The sequence below is a fragment of the Oncorhynchus mykiss genome, unplaced genomic scaffold (genome assembly GCF_013265735.2).
Source record: "Oncorhynchus mykiss isolate Arlee unplaced genomic scaffold, USDA_OmykA_1.1 un_scaffold_191, whole genome shotgun sequence".
Taxonomy (NCBI): domain Eukaryota; kingdom Metazoa; phylum Chordata; class Actinopteri; order Salmoniformes; family Salmonidae; genus Oncorhynchus; species Oncorhynchus mykiss.
The window spans coordinates 59,429-76,183 of NW_023493677.1; the positions used below are offsets into that span (position 1 = coordinate 59,429).

At 49.9% G+C, this 16,755-nt stretch overlaps 1 protein-coding gene across 4 annotated transcripts in view; it reads right to left on the reverse strand.

The window, feature by feature from the left end:
• Positions 1-16,755, reverse strand: part of LOC110515076 (SH3 and multiple ankyrin repeat domains protein 3) — a 119,422-nt gene that overhangs the window by 22,048 nt on the left and 80,619 nt on the right. For 3 of the 4 annotated variants that reach the window (XM_036972728.1, XM_036972731.1, XM_036972732.1), the window contains exons 17-22: positions 11,385-11,517; positions 11,198-11,278; positions 11,089-11,112; positions 8,766-8,896; positions 7,916-8,021; positions 5,591-7,572 (exon numbers count right to left, since the gene is read on the reverse strand). In XM_036972728.1, the coding sequence (XP_036828623.1) occupies positions 5,591-7,572; positions 7,916-8,021; positions 8,766-8,896; positions 11,089-11,112; positions 11,198-11,278; positions 11,385-11,517 (2,457 nt within the window). The remainder of the gene's footprint in view (positions 1-5,590; positions 7,573-7,915; positions 8,022-8,765; positions 8,897-11,088; positions 11,113-11,197; positions 11,279-11,384; positions 11,518-16,755) is intronic. The other variant, XM_036972729.1, reaches the window with a different exon arrangement.

A 16,755-nucleotide genomic window follows, 5' to 3' on the forward strand; every position in this document is an offset into this window, starting at 1 on the left:
GGGGGATTGAAATTAAGGGGGGGAGAAGTGTTATAGAGTGGACACTATATCAATAATGACATTCAATATGTTATTGTACTTAGTGTAGTATGTTAGTAGTATGTTAGTATGTTTTGTACTGCAGTATAGTATGATTACTATTCATGTGTTCATGGTTATTATTGGCCTTGACCTTTCCCCTTTGATGATGTCATCACCCAGAGTTGTACCTGTTCAATGTGACTCTACCACAGGATGAGTGGGCTGTATCGGTTTGCTGTGTTTGTACCGTTTCTACATGGCTGTACACCTTTAATTTATTAGGTTCAAAGTAAAGGAAAGTAATATTGAATTGCGTGTGGGCATTCCTTGTCAAGTTACTACAGTTACCTGGAAATGGTATCGATGTGGGTTTGGGTCAGGGTTACCTGGAAGAGGTATCGATGTGGGAATGGGTCAGGGTTACCTGGAAGTGGTATCGATGTGGGTTTGGGTCAGGGTTACCTGGAAGTGGTATCAATGTGGGTTTGGGTCAGGGTTACCTGGAAGAGGTATCGATGTGGGTTTGGGTCAGGGTTACCTGGAAGAGGTATCGATGTGGGTTTGGGTCAGGGTTACCTGGAAGAGGTATCGATGTGGGTTTGGGTCAGGGTTACCTGGAAGAGGTATCGATGTGGGTTTGGGTCAGGGTTACCTGGAAGTGGTATCGATGTGGGTTTGGGTCAGGGTTACCTGGAAGAGGTATCGATGTGGGAATGGGTCAGGGTTACCTGGAAGTGGTATCGATGTGGGAATGGGTCAGGGTTACCTGGAAGTGGTATCGATGTGGGTTTGGGTCAGGGTTACCTGGAAGTGTGGGTTTGGGTCAGGGTTACCTGGAAAAGGTATCGATGTGGGTTTGGGTCAGGGTTACCTGGAAGAGGTATCGATGTGGGTTTGGGTCAGGGTTACCTGGAAGAGGTATCGATGTGGGTCAGGGTTACTTGGAAGAGGTATCGATGTGGGTTTGGGTCAGGGTTACCTGGAAGAGGTATCGATGTGGGTCAGGGTTACTTTGGAAGAGGTATCGATGTGGGTTTGGGTCAGGGTTACCTGGAAGAGAGGTGTCAGGGTCTGGTCGTCGCCATGGTGGAACAGGGCTACTCATTTCTCATAACTGGAGATTCTCTTTTCTCCGTCTCTCACCTGTCAATCTCCTCATTTAAATTCCATATTGTCACTGTCTCCTGTCCACTCAAGCTTAACATTATTGTCATCTATCATCCACCAGGTGCCCTTGGAAAGTTCCTCAATGAGCCTGGTACATTGATAAGCTCATTTCCTGACGATGGCTCACTGCTCTTCGTTTTGGAGACATCAACCTCTCTCTGAGTGCCTTCGATTAATTTCTATCCAACTCTTTCTTTCCCCTCCTTTCCTCTTTTGACCTCACCGTTTCCCAGTCCCCTCCCACTTTCCCAGTCCCCTCCCACTTTCCCAGTCGCCTCCCACTTTCCCAGTCGCCTCCCACTTTCCCAGTCCCCTCCCACTTTCCCAGTCCCCTCCCACTTTCCCAGTCCCCTCCCACTTTCCCAGTCGCCTCCCACTCCCACAAGGCAGGTAATACACTTGACCTCATCTTTACTAGAGGCTGTTCTCCTACTAATCTCACTGCAACACCCCTCCAGGTCTCTGTTCGCCTACTAATCTCACTGCAACACCCCTCCAGGTCTCTGTTTTCCTACTAATCTCACTACAACACCCCTCCAGGTCTCTGTTCTCCTACTAATCTCACTGCAACACCCCTCCAGGTCTCTGTTCGCCTACTAATCTCACTGCAACACCCCTCCAGGTCTCTGTTCTCCTACTAATCTCACTGCAACACCCCCCAGGTCTCTGTTATCCTACTAATCTCACTGCAACACCCCTCCAGGTCTCTGTTCGCCTACTAATCTCACTGTAACCCCTCCAGGTCTCTGTTCGCCTACTAATCTCACTGTAACCCCTCCAGGTCTCTGTTCGCCTACTAATCTCACTGCAACACCCCTCCAGGTCTCTGTTCGCCTACTAATCTCACTACAACACCCCTCCAGGTCTCTGTTCGCCTACTAATCTCACTGCAACACCCCTCCAGGTCTCTGTTCGCCTACTAATCTCACTGTAACCCCTCCAGGTCTCTTTTCTCCTACTAATCTCACTGCAACACCCCTTCAGGTCTCTGTTCGCCTACTAATCTCACTGCAACACCCCTCCAGGTCTCTGTTCGCCTACTAATCTCACTGCAACACCCCTCCAGGTCTCTGTTCTCCTACTAATCTCACTGCAACACCCCTCCAGGTCTCTGATCACTACTTTGTTTCCTTTTCTGTCTCCCTTTCCTCCAAACCCTTGTGACTCAGCCCCTACCCAGATGGTCATTGTCCATCACAATCTTCGCTCTCTCTCTCCCACTACTCTCTCCTCTTCTAGCCTATAATATCTCCCTTCTGCTAAATCCTTCTCCATCCTGTCTCCTAACTCTGCCTCTTCGACCCTACTCTCCTCCCTTTCTGAATGCTTTGACTCACACTGTCCTCTTTCCTCCCGGCCGGCTCGGCCCTCCGCTCCTGCTCCATGGCTGAGTGACTCATTGCGAGTTTACAGAATAGGGCTTCAGGCAGCGGAGCAAAAAAGGAGGTAAACTAACATCCGTTCACACCCTCCTTTCTACCTTCTCTTTCTCTGTATCTGCTGCTAAAGACCCTTTCTACTAAATGTCAAACTTCTGCCTTTAACCCTGGGAAACTATTTTCCATATCCTCCCTCCTTAATCCTCTACCTCCTCCCTCTATGCGGACAACTTTGTCAACCACTCAGCCTATAGAGTTCTCTGGTCCCACTCACACAGAACTACTCTACACCTTGACCCCTTTCTCTCCTCTTTCTCTAGATGAAATACTGCGATTAGTGAGGTCTGGCCACCTGACAACCTGCTTGTTCAACCCCATCCCCTCCTCCCTTCTCCAGACCATCTCTGGAGACCTTCTCCCATTCCTCACTTCCCTCTTCCCTGACCACCTTCCCCCCTCTGACTTCAAAATGGCCCTAGTCGCTGTGGAGAGGATCTGTGTTTGCACAATGTACTCTCACTACTGGTGTCCCCCAGGGCTCGGTTCTAGGCCCTCTCCTCTTCTCTCTATACACCAAGTCACGCAGCTCTGTCATATTCTCACATGGTCTCTCCTATCACTGCTATGAGGATGGCCCTCTCCTCTTCTCTCTATAAAGCAAGTCACTCAGCTCTGTCATATCCTCTCATTGGTCTGTCCTATCACTGCTATGAGGATGGCCCTCTCCTCTTCTCTCTATAAAGCAAGTCACTCAGCTCTGTCATATCCTCTCATTGGTCTGTCCTATCACTGCTATGAGGATGGACCTCTCCTCTCTATAGACCAAGTCACTCAGCTCATATCACTGCTATGAGGATGACACTTAACTACTTTTCTCCTTCCCCCTTCTGACACCCAGGTGGCAACACGCATCTCTGCGTGCCTGGCAGATATCTCAGCTTGGATGTCGGCCCTCCATCTCAAGCTCAACAAAACAGAGCTGCCTTCCCGCTCAAAGACCTCGCCATCATGGGTGACAACTCTACAGTGTCACCCTCCCAGAGTGCAAAGAACTTTAGCGTGACCCTGGACAACACACTGTCGTTATCTGCAAAGATCAAAGCAGTGACTCACTCCTGCAGATTCATGCTTTACAACATCCGTAGAGTATGACCCTACCTCACACAGGAAGCAGTGCAGTTCCTAATCCAGGCACTTGTCATCTCTCGTCTAGACTACTGCAACTCTCTCTCGTCTGGGCTCCCTGCTTGTACCATCAAACCCCAGCAACTTATTCAGAACGCTGCAGCCCTCCTGGTTTTCAACCTTCCCAAGTTCTCTGATGTCACCCCACTCCTCTGCACCCTCCACTGGCTTCCAGTCGAAGCTCGCATCCACTACAAGACCATGGTGCTTGACTGCGGAGAAGCAAGAGGAACTGACCCTCCCTACGTTCAGGCTACGCTCAAATCCTACACCCCAACTCGAACATTCCTTTCTGCCACCTCAGGTCTCTTGGCCATCCGACCCCTACAGGAGGGCATCTCCCGCTCAGCCCAGTCCAAGCTCTTCTCTGTCCTGGCACCCCAATGGTGGAAGCAGCTTCCCCCTGAAGCTAGGACAGCAGAGTCCCTGCCCATCTCCCGAAATCCCCTGAAATCCTACCTCTTCAAAGAGTATTTTATATAATCCCACTCACCTCGAATCCCCCCCCCCCCCCCTTATACTTGCACTTGACTCCTTCTCGCTAACTTTGCTGATAGCCAATGTATTGAGTAAACATGTTCTTTCTATGCCTGTGATATGTGGTTGTCCCACCTATATATCTTCCGATGAATGCACTAACTGTAAGTCACTCTGGACAAGTGTGTCTACTAAATAACTCAAATGTAAAATGAAATGTCGGGGTCAGTTACCTGGAAGAGGTAGGGTGGGTTAGGGTCAGGGTTACCTGGAAGAGGTAGGGTGGGTTAGGGTCTGGGTTACCTGAAAAGGTAGGGTGGGTTAGGGTCAGGGTTACCTGAAGAGGTAGGGTGGGTTAAGGTCAGGGTTACCTGAAGAGGTAGGGTGGGTTAGGGTCAGGGTTACCTGAAGAGGTAGGGTGGGTTAGGGTCAGGGTTACCTGGAAGAGGTAGGGTGGGTTAGGGTCAGGGTTACCTGGAAGAGGTAGGGTGGGTTAGGGTCAGAGTTACCTGAAGAGGTAGGGTGGGTTAGGGTCAGGGTTACCTGAAGAGGTAGGGTGGGTTAGGGTCAGGGTTACCTGGAAGAGGTAGGGTGGGTTAGGGTCAGGGTTACCTGGAAGAGGTAGGGTGGGTTAGGGTCAGAGTTACCTGAAGAGGTAGGGTGGGTTAGGGTCAGGGTTACCTGAAGAGGTAGGGTGGGTTAGGGTCAGGGTTACCTGGAAGAGGTAGGGTGGGTTAGGGTCAGGGTTACCTGGAAGAGGTAGGTTGGGTTAGGGCCAGGGTTACCTAAAGAGGTAGGGTGGGTTAGGGTTACCTGAAGAGGTAGGGTGAGTTAGGGTCAGGGTTACCTGAAGAGGTATCAGGGTGGGTTAGGGTCAGGGTTACCTGGGAGAGGTAGGGTGGGTTAGGGTCAGGTTTACCTGGAAGAGGTAGGGTGAGTTAGGGTCAGGGTTACCTGAAGAGGTAGGGTGGGTCACGGTCAGGTTTACCTGAAGAGGTATCAGGGTGGGTTAGGGTCAGTGTTACCTGGAAGAGGTAGGGTGGGTTAGGGTCAGGGTTACCTGGAAGAGGTAGGGTGGGTTAGGGTCAGGGTTACCTGGAAGAGGTAGGGTGGGTTAGGGTCAGGGTTACCGGAAGAGGTAGGATGGGTTAAGGTTACCTGGAAGAGGTTGGGTGGGTCAGGGTTACCTGGAAGAGGTAGGGTGGGTCAGGGTTACCTGGAAGAGGTAGGGTGGGTCAGGGTTACCTGGAAGAGTTAGGGTAGGTCATGGTTACCTGGAAGAGTTAGGGTGGGTCATGGTTACCTGGAAGAGTTAGGGTGGGTCATGGTTACCTGGAAGAGGTAGGGTGGGTCAGGGTTACCTGGAAGAGGTAGGGTGGTGGGCGTCCAGGTCCACAGCCAGATGGAAGCAGATCGCTGTCTGAAGACTGTTTCAGTAGAGGATCCCTGAGAGCAGAGCGACCACGGCCCAGGGGAGAACGCAGCCTGGGCTTCAGGCTCTGGGAGTCTGAGGTGGTGGAGGGCAGAGTTTTCGGGGTGGCAGTGAAAGGCTGTGGGGGTTCTGGGGAGGGCAGGGTGGGGGGCAGGCTGGGGGCCGGGGTGCTGCTGGGGGATAAGATGTTCTCTATGTGAGGGTCTCCCTCCTCCACCCCTGAGTCTGGAGCTGACTCCCCTCCTCCCCTGCCCTCACCTGCCTGGGGTCTCCGTGGTGACAGGCTGAGGGAGGAGGGGGGCTGGGTGGGGGAGGGGGGCGTGGCAAACACCAGGGGAGGAGACACCAGACCAATCTTACGAAGCTCCTCCCTCGTCTCCTCATCACTGGATGACAGCAGTGCAGGGGGCAGGGTCACCGTGTAAGGCCCTCCCTCCAGACTCTTCCTCCTCTCTGATTGGCCCTGGGTTATCGTATAAGGCCCGCCCTCCTCCTCTGAGCTGCCAACGGTCAGACTTCTCCTCCTCTGTAATTGTCCATGCAGCGCCTCAATCAGCTCTTCCCCCAGACCCCGTCCTGCCGGCTGGCTTTCATTGGTTATATTGATGGTCACCTGACTGATGGGAGGGAGGGGCATAGCCTGCCAACGCTCGGGGGAGGGCACAGCAGGAGATGTGACTCCGCCTTCTGTCTCTGGCCGCTCTACGACTGGCCGCTCCAGCTGTCCTTCAAGGAAAATGGGTGGGTTGATACGTTTATGATGGAGCTCAGGGCTGGTCAGGGGAGGAGGGGTTCGTTTGGGCCTGGGCTCAGGGCTGGGTGAGTGTGCGTGTTTCGGCCTGGGCTCGGGGCTAGGTGAGTGTGCGTGTTTGGTTCTGGGTTCTGGGCTGGGTGTGCGTGCAGTGAGAGCTCGTTCGCGGGCAGCGAGGGCCAGGGCGAGGGGGGAGGAGGGGTCCAGAGGCTTGCCTGTCAGTGGGTGGAGAAAGGTGGAGTGGGGGGAGGAGGAGGGGGAGAGGACGGGGATGGGGGGGGGCAGCTCCCCCAGGTCATCTACAGAGTGGGACTGGGTCAGTAGGATGGGAGGGGGCTCTGAACCCCCTCCCTCCACTGACAGGAAGAAGGAGGACCTACGGCCCTGAGGGGGCGTGACCCGTATCTGAGCACGCTCAGTGAGCACCTGCTGCTGGTATAGCTCTGCCCTGCTGGGCCCCTCCTCCACCTGCAGCTGTTTGAGGAGCGGAGACTTGCGGCGCTGAGGCTTGCTGGGGGGGGCAGGCAGCTGACCCACGTTGGCATACGGGTTCTCTACTGGTCGGCCACGCCTCCTGTTGCTGCTGCGCTCCCCTGGAGGGTTAAGGCTGGGGGCAGGGCTGGTTCTGGAGAGGATGCTGGGGCTAGGGGCAGGGCTGGTTCTGGAGAGGGGGCTGGGGGCAGGGCTGGTTCTGGAGAGGGGGCTGGGGGAGGCAGCAGGGCTGGTTCTGGAGAGGGGGCTGGGAGAAGCAGCAGGGCTGGGTCGGGACAGGCCCAGCCCTGCTGTAGCCCCAGAAGGTCGGCCTAGGGGGGCAAATTCTGCAGGTAGATAGCCTGGTACAGGTGAGTCCTGCAGGATGATCATGGAGCGAGCTTTCCTCTGCCGCTCTGCATGGCTCCGAGACGTTGGCGAATCACAGACCTCGTGCAGCCTAGGTTCCGCCCCCGGCTTGAAGCTGGAGTGTGATTGATCGGCTGCTCGCTGCGGGGGAGGTGGAGGGCAGAAGGCCGGTGGCGGGCCAGAGTCCAGGAAGTAGTGAGAGGGGGGAGGAGGGGGGGCAGTCTGGGGAGGAGGAGGTATGAAGCCATCAGTCATCGAAGAGCTCCTTGGAAACCGATGCTCTCCAATCAGTGCAGAGATCCTGTCATCCTCTGGTGCACCTGCAGGGGAGAGACTGGGATATTATAACCTGAATATAACCTTAACCTCTAAAGGTATAAGCCTTGGGTGGGGGGGATTATCAGTCTGCTTATTAAACAGAATCTCTGTATTCCCACGTGGACACATTTTGACAGGAGTGGACCCTCTTGCTTTGCCTCCTCCTCTCTACCATAGGTTGTGTAAGCAGTTTGGTTGTTGTTGCTGGTAACATTATCTGAGCGGGTGCTGTCTATGTGTGAGTAGCATGGCTCAGCCTCAGGCCTGTTTCATGAGCGCCTAGGTCCAATAGCCATGGTTCGCCACTGGATTCTGGTAATAGTTAGAATAATGTAATTGTCTCACCGAAGGACTTGGTCCGAGACATTCCACGAGGCAGCTGCATGGTGGCTTTCTCCAGACCCAAGGAAACCCCTGGAGGAACAGGCAGGCCCTGCCGCTCAAACAAAGACTACAACACACACACACACCACACCACACCTCACCACACCACACACACACACACACACACACACCACACACCACACACCTCACCACACCACACACACACACACACACCACACACCACACCTCACCACACCACACCACACCACACACACACACACACACATACAGACACCACACACACACACACACACACACACACACCACACATACAGTGAGAGAATACCTGGGATCACATGCGTTTTAAAGAAACAGCATTTGTCTGGACCAGTAGTGAATCGTGACTGAGTGAATCAGCAGTAAATCGTGACTGAGTGAATCAGCAGTAAATCGTGACTGAGTGAATCAGCTGTAAATCGTGACTGAGTGAATCAGCTGTAAATCGTGACTGAGTGAATCAGCAGTGAATCGTGACTGAGTGAATCAGCAGTAAATCGTGACTGAGTGAATCAGCAGAATCAGCAGTAAATCGTGACTGAGTGAATCAGCAGTAAATCGTGACTGAGTGAATCAGCAGAATCAGCAGTAAATCGTGACTGAGTGAATCAGCAGTAAATCGTGACTGAGTGAATCAGCAGTAAATCGTGACTGAGTGAATCAGCAGTAAATCGTGACTGAGTGAATCAGCAGTAAATCGTGACTGAGTGAACCAGCAGTAAATCGTGACTGAGTGAATCAGCAGTAAATCGTGACTGAGTGAATCAGCAGTAAATCGTGACTGAGTGAATCAATAGTGACTCATCCGACTTACGTTGATCTCTTGTTGAGTAATTCGTCTGCTGGTTGGCCGCTGCTTCACGGTGGCCGCTCTGTAGTCCGCCTCCAAGGGGCATTTTCTCATCATGGCCTCCTGGGACCCAGTCAACATCTCGTCCAGCTTTTCTGAAATACAACAAAGTACACAGTACAACAAAGTACACAGTACAACACAGTACTACATAGCACTACACAGTACTACATAGTACTATAACACAGTACTATAACACAGTACTATAACACAGTACCAATTAGCACTACACAGTACTACATAGCACTACACAGTACTACATAGCACTACAACACAGTACTATAACACAGTACTACAACACAGTACCAATTAGCACTACACAGTACTACATAGCTCTACAACACAGTACTACAACATAGTACTACAACACAGTACTACATAGCACTACAACACAGTACTACAACACAGTACTACAACACAGTACCACATAGTACTACAACACAGTACCACATAGCACTACAACACAGTACTACAACACAGTACAACACCACACAGCACTACAACACAAGACATAAATACAACACAGTAATACAACACAGTACACCACATAACTACAACACAGTACCACACATAACTACAACACAGTACCACATAGCACTACAACACATAACTACAACACAGTACCACAACACAACTACAATACAGCACTACAACACAGTACAACACATCACAACACAGTACTACAACACAGTACCACATAGCACTACAACACATAACTACAACACAGTACCACAACACAACTACAATACAGCACTACAACACAGTACAACACATCACAACACAGCACTACAACACAGTACTACATAGCACTACAACACAGTACTACAACACAGTACTACAACACAGTACCACATAGTACTACAACACAGTACCACATAGTACTACAACACAGTACCACATAGCACTACAACACAGTACCACATAGCACTACAACACAGTACTACAACACAGTACAACACCACACAGCACTACAACACAAGACATAAATACAACACAGTAATACAACACAGTACACCACATAACTACAACACAGTACCACATAGCACTACAACACATAACTACAACACAGAACCACAACACAACTACAATACAGCACTACAACACAGTACAACACATCACAACACAGTACTACAACACAGTACCACATAGCACTACAACACAGTACTACAACACAGTACAACAACACAGTACCACATAGCACTACAACACAGTACTACAACACAGTACCACATAACACTACAGATAACTACAACAGTACTACAAGACAGTACCACATAGCACTACAACACAGTACAACACATAACTACAACACAATACAACACAGTACTACAACACAGTACAGCAACACAGTAATACATAGCAGTACTACACAGTACTATATAGCACTACACAGTAAAACACAGTATTACATAGCACTACACAGTAAAACACAGTACTACATAGCACTACACAGTAAAACACAGTATTACATAGCACTACAACACAGCATTACATTGCACTACAAAGTACTGCATAGCACTACACAGTAAAACACAGTATTACATAGCACTACAACACAGAATTACATAGCACTACTACACAACATTACATAGCACTACTACACAACATTACATAGCACTACAACACAGAACCACAACACAACTACAATACAGCACTACAACACAGTACAACACATCACAACACAGTACTACAACACAGTACCACATAGCACTACAACACAGTACTACAACACAGTACTACAACACAGTACCACATAGCACTACAACACAGTACTACAACACAGTACCACATAACACTACAGATAACTACAACAGTACTACAAGACAGTACCACATAGCACTACAACACAGTACAACACATAACTACAACACAATACAACACAGTACTACAACACAGTACAGCAACACAGTAATACATAGCAGTACTACACAGTACTATATAGCACTACACAGTAAAACACAGTATTACATAGCACTACACAGTAAAACACAGTACTACATAGCACTACACAGTAAAACACAGTACTACATAGCACTACACAGTACTACATAGCACTACACAGTAAAACACAGTATTACATAGCACTACAACACAGCATTACATTGCACTACAAAGTACTGCATAGCACTACACAGTAAAACACAGTATTACATAGCACTACAACACAGAATTACATAGCACTACTACACAACATTACATAGCACTACTACACAACATTACATAGCACTACTACACAACATTACATAGCACTACAACACAATACAATTCCAACACAACACACACTCACCCCCTCGTCTCCTCCTGGCAGAGGCTTACAGGAGAAAGTACAGATCAGGTCACTCACTGTGTGTGTGTGTGTGTGTGTGTGTGTGTGTCTCTCTTTCTCTCTCTCCTACCTATCTCTTCCAGTTCAGCAGTCATAGATTTGGAGCGCAGTGTGAGCGACGTGCTGGGTGCTCTCTTAGGCGGAGGAGGTGCTGTTGGGGGATGTCAGCCAATCAAATGAGTCACAGCATGACCAAAACCCATCCATTCACCTTTATCACAGAAATCACACAGAAACACACACACACTATCCCGTACCTTTCTTACGGACTAAGTCAGACTCAGGTTTGCGTGTGACTGAAACAACCTTCATCAGCAGCTGACTTCCTCCCTGACGGATCAGCGACACCACCTGTCTATGACCCACCTTCACCACATCACTACCATTTACCTGACACACACACACACACACACACACACACACACACACACACACACACACACACACACACACACACACACACACACACACACACACACACACACACACACACATACATTCAACATAGGGTTAGGGTTACATAGCACTGCAGAGTACAACCTGTCTATGACCCACCTTCACCACATCACTACCATTTACCTGACAGACACACACACACACACACACACACACACACACACACACACACCATTCCACCACTGGCCATTGTATTAATAGAATGTACTTCTGAGTCTGTATTTAGTTGTGTGCCATAAACATGTATAGAGGACTCTAGTGCCCAAAAGCATATTTTAGCCCGGGCATTCCAATTACAACTACGACTTTCACCATTTTTAAGTAGTCTGGGTGGGACTTCCTGTGGGTTAAAGAAGGATCATCATCAAATCAAATCAAATCAAATGTATTTGTCACATACACATGGTTAGCAGATGTTAATGCGAGTGTAGCGAAATGCTTGTGCTTCCAGTTCCGACAATGCAGTAATAAACAACGAGTAATCTAACTAACAATTCCAAAACTACTACCTTATACACACAAGTGTAAAGGGATAAAGAATATGTACATAAAGATATATGAATGAGTGATGGTACAGAGCGGCATAGGCAAGATGCAGTAGATGGTATCGAGTACAGTATATACATATGAGATGAGTATGTAAACAAAGTGGCATAGTTTAAAGTGGCTAGTGATACATGTATTACATAAGGATACAGTAGATGATATAGAGTGCAGTATATACGTATACATATGAGATTAATAATGTAGGGTAATGTAAACATTACATTAAGTAGCATTGTTTAAAGTGGCTAGTGATATATTTTACATCAATTCCCATCAATTAACATTATTAAAGTGGCTGGAGTTGAGTCAGTGTGTTGGCAGCAGCCACTCAATGTTAGTGGTGGCTGTTTAACAGTCTGATGGCCTTGAGGTAGAAGCTGTTTTTCAGTCTCTCGGTCCCAGCTGTAGCACCTGTACTGACCTCGCCTTCTGGATGATAGCGGGGTGAACAGGCAGTGGCTCGGGTGGTTGTTGTCCTTGATGATCTTCATGGCCTTCCTGTGACATCGGGTGGTGTAGGTTTCCTGGAGGGCAGGTAGTTTGCCCCCGGTGATGCGTTGTGCAGACCTCACTACCCTCTGGAGAGCCTTACGGTTGTGGGCGGAGCAGTTGCCGTACCAGGCGGTGATACAGCCCGACAGGATGCTCTCGATTGTGCATCTGTAGAAGTTTGTGAGTGCTTTTGGTGACAAGCCGAATTTCTTCAGCTTCCTGAAGTTGAAGAGACGCTGCTGCGCCTTCTTCACGATGCTGTCTGTGTGGGTGGACCAATTCAGTTTGTCTGTGATGTGTACTTCGAGGAACTTAAAACTTACTACCCTCTCCACTACTGTCCCATCGATGTGGATAGGGGGGTGTTCCCTCTGCTGTTTCCTGAAGTCCACAATCATCTCCTTAGTTTTGTTGATGTTGAGTGTGAGGTTATTTTCCTGACACCACACTCCGAGGGCCCTCACCTCCTCCCTGTAGGCCGTCTCGTCGTTGTTGGTAATCAAGCCTACCGCAAACTTGATGATTGAGTTGGAGGCGTGCATGGCCACGTCGTGGGTGAACAGGGAGTACAGGAGAGGGCTCAGAACGCACCCTTGTGGGGCCCCAGTGTTGAGGATCAGCGGGGTGGAGATGTTGTTACCTACCCTCACCACCTGGGGGCGGCCCGTCAGGAAGTCCAGTACCCAGTTGCACAGGGCGGGGTCGAGACCCAGGGTCTCGAGCTTGATGACAAGTTTGGAGGGTACTATGGAGTTAAATGCTGAGCTGTAGTCGATGAACAGCATTTTCACATAGGTATTCCTCTTGTCCAGATGGGTTAGGGCAGTGTGCAGTGTGGTTGAGATTGCATCGTCTGTGGACCTACTTGGGCGGTAAGCAAATTGGAGTGGGTCTAGGGTGTCAGGTAGGGTGGAGGTGATATGGTCCTTGACTAGTCTCTCAAAGCACTTCATGATGACGGAAGTGAGTGCTACGGGGCGGTAGTCGTTTAGCTCAGTTACCTTAGCTTTCTTGGGAACAGGAACAATGGTGGATTGATTGAATATGTCCGTAAACACACCAGCCAGCTGGTCTGCGCATGCTCTGAGGGCGCGGCTGGGAATGCCGTCTGGGCCTGCAGCCTTGCGAGGGTTAACACGTTTAAATGTTTTACTCACCTCGGCTGCAGTGAAGGAGAGTCCGCATGTTTTGGTTTGCGGGCCGTGTCAGTGGCACTGTATTGTCCTCAAAGCGAGCAAAAAAGTTATTTAGTCTACCTGGAAGCAAGACATCCTGGTCCGTGACAGTGCTGGTTTTCTTTTTGTAATCCGTGATTGACTAGACCCTACCACATACCTCTTGTGTCTGAGCCGTTGAATTGCGATTCTACTTTGTCTCTATACTGAAGCTTAGCTTGTTTGATTGCCTTGCGGAGGGAATAGCTACACTGTTTGTATTCGGTCATGTTTCCGGTCACCTTGCCCTGATTAAAAGCAGTGGTTCGCGCTTTAAGTTTCACGCGAATGCTGCCATCAATCCACGGTTTCTAGTTTGGGAATGTTTTAATTGTTGCTATGGGAACGACATCTTCAACGCCCGTTCTAATGAACTCGCTCACCGAATCAGCGTATTCGTCAATGTTGTTGTTTGACGCAATACGAAACATATCCCAGTCCACGTGATTGAAGCAGTCTTGGAGCGTGGAATCAGATTGGTCGGACCAGGGTTGAACAGACCTCAGCGCGGGAGCTTCTTGTTTTAGCTTCTGTCTATAAGCAGGGAGCAACAAAATGGAGTCGTGGTCAGCTTTTCCGAAAGGAGGGCGGGGGAGGGCCTTATATGCCTCACGGACATTAGAATAGCAATGATTCAAGGTTTTACCAGCCCTGGTTGCGCAATCGATATGCTGATACAATTTAGGGAGTCTTGTTTTCAGATTAGCCTTGTTAAAATCCCCAGCTACAATGAATGCAGCCTCAGGATATGTGGATTCCAGTTTGCAAAGAGTCAAATAAAGTTTGTTCAGAGCCATCGATGTGTCTGCTTGGGGGGGAATATATACGGTTGTGATTATAATCGAAAATAATTCCCTTGGTAGATAATGTGGTCGACATTTGATTGTGAGGAATTCTAAATCAGGTGAACAGAAGGACTTGAGTTCCTGTATGTTGTTGTGACCACACCACGTATCGTTAACCATAAAGCATACGCCCCTGCCTAATCATATGTTTCCATCCAGGTCATTAGGAGGGATCAGCCAATTAATTAGACTGGTGAGAAAACATTCCATACAGAAGGTGGCAGTAAATCACCAACCTTGTCTTTAAACCTGTTCAGACTACACCCTCCAGGGGGCAGTAAATCACCAACCTTGTCTTTAAACCTGTTCAGACTACACCCTCCAGGGGGCAGTAAATCATCAACCTTGTCTTTAAACCTGTTCAGACTACACCTTCCAGTAAGCACCCTTTCAGTTTGTTAACCAACTCGTAGAAGTAGTAGAACAAGAACATCGGCTACTTGGTCTTAATGGCACTGTTGCAGCGGCGGATTTAGGTATGGGAGACATGGGCAGCCTCCCGAGGAGACATGGGCGGCCTCCCGAGGAGACATGGGCGGGTCCCGAGGAGACATGGGCGGCCTCCCGAGGAGACATGGGCGGCCTCCCGGGGAGACATGGGCGGCCTCCCGGGGAGACATGGGCGGCCTCCCGGGGAGACATGGGCGGCCTCCCGGGGAGACATGGGCGGCCTCCCGGGGAGACATGGGCGGCCTCCCGGGGAGACATGGGCGGCCTCCCGGGGAGACATGGGCGGCCTCCCGGGGAGACATGGGCGGCCTCCCGGGGAGACATGGGCGGCCGCCCGGGGCGGCATCTTGTTGGGCACCCGCACCCAAAAATTTGGAATGGTGACATTTGCTCGATCGGTTTTCAATCGCTCATTTGCACATCACATCAATTAAATCATGTCACCGTGTGGGAATGTGGGTCAATTAACCTTGTTGGAGTGGGTGACCTGATTCTAGTTTGGGAAGGTCTCCCACTCAGAAGTGCCAGATGGGGAGGGGGTAGGTTGACCTCAGGTCTCCCCACTGGAAGCCCGAGGTAGGGGGGGGGGGCGGGGGTAGGTTGACCTCAGGTCTCCCCACTGGAAGCCTGAGGTAGGGGGGGGCGGGGGTAGGTTGACCTCAGGTCTCCCCACTGGAAGCCCGAAGTAGGGGGGGGCGGGGGTAGGTTGACCTCAGGTCTCCCCACTGGAAGCCCGAGGTAGGGGGGGGGCGGGGGTAGGTTGACCTCAGGTCTCCCCACGGGAAGCCCGAGGTAGGGGGGGGGCGGGGGTAGGTTGACCTCAGGTCTCCCCACGGGAAGCCCGAGGTAGGGGGGGGCGGGGTTTGGTTGACCTCAGGTCTCCCCACTAGAAGCCCGAGGTAGGGGAGGGGGCGGGGGTAGGTTGACCTCAGGTCTCCCCTCTGGCAGCCCGAGGTAGGGGGGGGGGGGGGGCGGGGTTAGGTTGACCTCAGGTCTCCCCACTGGAAGCCCGAGGTAGGGGGAGCAGAATAGTATAAAACCAGTCTGCACACCACCAAGGTGAATCGGTTTAGTCTTGACTCTTGGTTGACAGTGTTGGGGGAGATGAGTAATGTATTGATGCTCGAGTGCCAAATCAACACAAATGGATAAGAAAAGGTCCACGCCATCAGGTGCCCAGTTTAGGAGAAAGAAGAAGAGGAGAAACGAGCAAAAGATAAAGGTATGCAGCTGTGTCATCTTTTTATGAGTATAATATTATGCATGTAATGAAACAGGCTAGTATTAGGGTTAGGGTTAGGTCATCTCTTTCTGAGTATAATATTATGCATGTAATGAAACAGGCTAGTATTAGGGTTAGGGTTAGGGTTAGGTCATCTCTTTCTGAGTATAATATTATGCATGTAATGAAACAGGCTAGTATTAGGGTTAGGGTTAGGGTTAGGTCATCTCTTTCTGAGTATAATATTATGCATGTAATGAAACAGGCTAGTATTAGGGTTAGGGTTAGGGTTAGGTCATCTCTTTCTGAGTATAATATTATGCATGTAATGAAACAGGCTAGTATAACTCTTAGGGTTAGGGTTAGGTCATCTCTTTCTGAGTATAATATTATGCATGTAATG